Below are 1,801 nucleotides of genomic sequence, written 5' to 3'. Positions count from 1 at the left end.
AAGAAATAGGTGAAATCGGATCTGAATCGGCTCAAATCTGGTACGAAAACGATGTGTTTGATCAAGCAATCGAGCTCCTAGCTCTGATACCAATTGTAGGACCGGTTTTTCGACTGTTCGATTGCGTAACGAACGTTTCACATGCGGAATCCGTGAACGTGCGTGACCGAACACACAATAACGTACTACTAACGTGATTCCATTGCAAGATTTGACGTGTACGATACAAGAATCACGATTACACCACTTTCTCTCTCTAGACTTTCTCTCTCTAAACTTGGATCTCCACCAACACAAATGTGAGAGAAGTCTTCAACTTTTCACTAACTAACTCATGACATAAACTCCTATTTATATGGTCAAGGCACTTTAATGATAGTTATCATTAATTACAAGTTTGCCACCTTGCCATTTCTATCTAGATACGACATTATGCGCTTGATTCCTTCCGGCTTTTCACTACGACACGGATTGACGAAGGCGATAGACATTAAATGCATCAACAATTATTATCAAAGTGGTGGTGGAGGTTCAAAGTGGAAAGGGAGAGCCTATGGAAAAAACTGGTTTGGGAGATACATAAAAATTCGAGAACATGGAGCTTCATCCCAGCAAAATTATCCATAACAAGTCCGTGGAAGCAAATATACAAAATAAATGGTGATTTCGAGGCAATGGGATTAAGTCTGGAGTCGATGTTTTGGGGGGTTCCTGGCAGTGAAAATAATATTTCTTTTTGGAAAGAGCGGTGGTTGTTCGAGGATCCTCTATGCGACAAATTTCCAGCCTTGTTTCAGTTGGAAAGACACAAGAATGCAGCTGTAAAGGATCGATTGGGGGTTGATTCTGAAAGTTTGGAGCTGAATTTCATGTGGTCTGGCCAACCGTCTACCTCTACGGAAATTTCGGAACTGCATGAACTTTCGGAAGCCTTGACAAACTACGATTGTGGTTTGGGTGAGGATAAATGGAGATGGCTTTTGGATACTTCTGGCTCTTTCTCGGTGAGTAGTGTCAAAGATAAGATACAAAAGTTGATTTTTTTCAGATTTGGAGCTGGCATTTGAGTGGAACAATTGGTCTCCCAAAAAGGTAAATTTCCTGATTTGGAGATTAGTTCAAGACAAGCTTCCGACATATACGGCTTTGGCTAGACGAAACGTTGTTGTTCAAGATACTCGTTGTAAAATGTGTGGAGATGAGGTTGAAACGGCGATACATTTGTTCGCCTCGTGTTCGGTCGCGGAACAGATTTGGGAGTTTGTATCTCGATGGTGCAGAATACATCACGTCTTCGCGTTAGAGCTAAAAGATTTGGCAAGTATTCATAAGAGAAACAGAGGATCACAAAGGTGGAAAAAAGTGGTTAATCTGGTGACTCAAGCGGCTATATGGGTGATTTGGAGAAGTCGGAATGATGCGGTTTTTGAAGGAAAATAACCTCATGTAAACAGGATGAAGGAGGAAATCAAGATGTTTGGATACATGTGGCTAAAGAGCAGAGTCAAGAACATTAATATATCATGGGATGAATGGTGTAATTTCAATTTAATGAGTATTGGTGTATAAAGATGATGTATTTTCTTGTTTAGAGAATGTAATTGGGGTATCACCTGGCTAACAATTGGTTGTCCAGGTGAAAATGGAATAAAATTTTGTTGATCTTTCAAAAAAAAAAAAACACACATTTATGACACGCGTTTATGATACATTTTAATGACACGTGTTTATAACACTTTTAATAGCACACACATTTATGACACGCATTCCGTGTCATGGTTTTCATTGTTTAATTTTTTTT

The 1,801-nt window shown here is 39.4% G+C and overlaps 1 protein-coding gene across 1 annotated transcript; it reads left to right on the top strand.

Moving 5' to 3' along the window:
* The first annotated feature begins 674 nt into the window (after window positions 1-674).
* On the top strand, window positions 675-1,440 carry LOC110924432. The gene is made up of 2 exons (XM_022168439.1): window positions 675-957; window positions 1,049-1,440. The coding sequence occupies exons 1-2, from the start codon at window positions 675-677 to the stop codon at window positions 1,438-1,440; spliced, it is 675 nt and encodes a 224-aa protein (XP_022024131.1).
* Window positions 1,441-1,801: the final 361 nt, after the last annotated feature.

This window comes from Helianthus annuus, chromosome 17, assembly GCF_002127325.2.
Source record: "Helianthus annuus cultivar XRQ/B chromosome 17, HanXRQr2.0-SUNRISE, whole genome shotgun sequence".
Classification (NCBI taxonomy): Eukaryota; Viridiplantae; Streptophyta; class Magnoliopsida; order Asterales; family Asteraceae; genus Helianthus; species Helianthus annuus.
The sequence above is the reverse complement of the archived record's forward strand: the minus strand, read 5'-3'. Positions and strand labels throughout refer to the sequence as shown.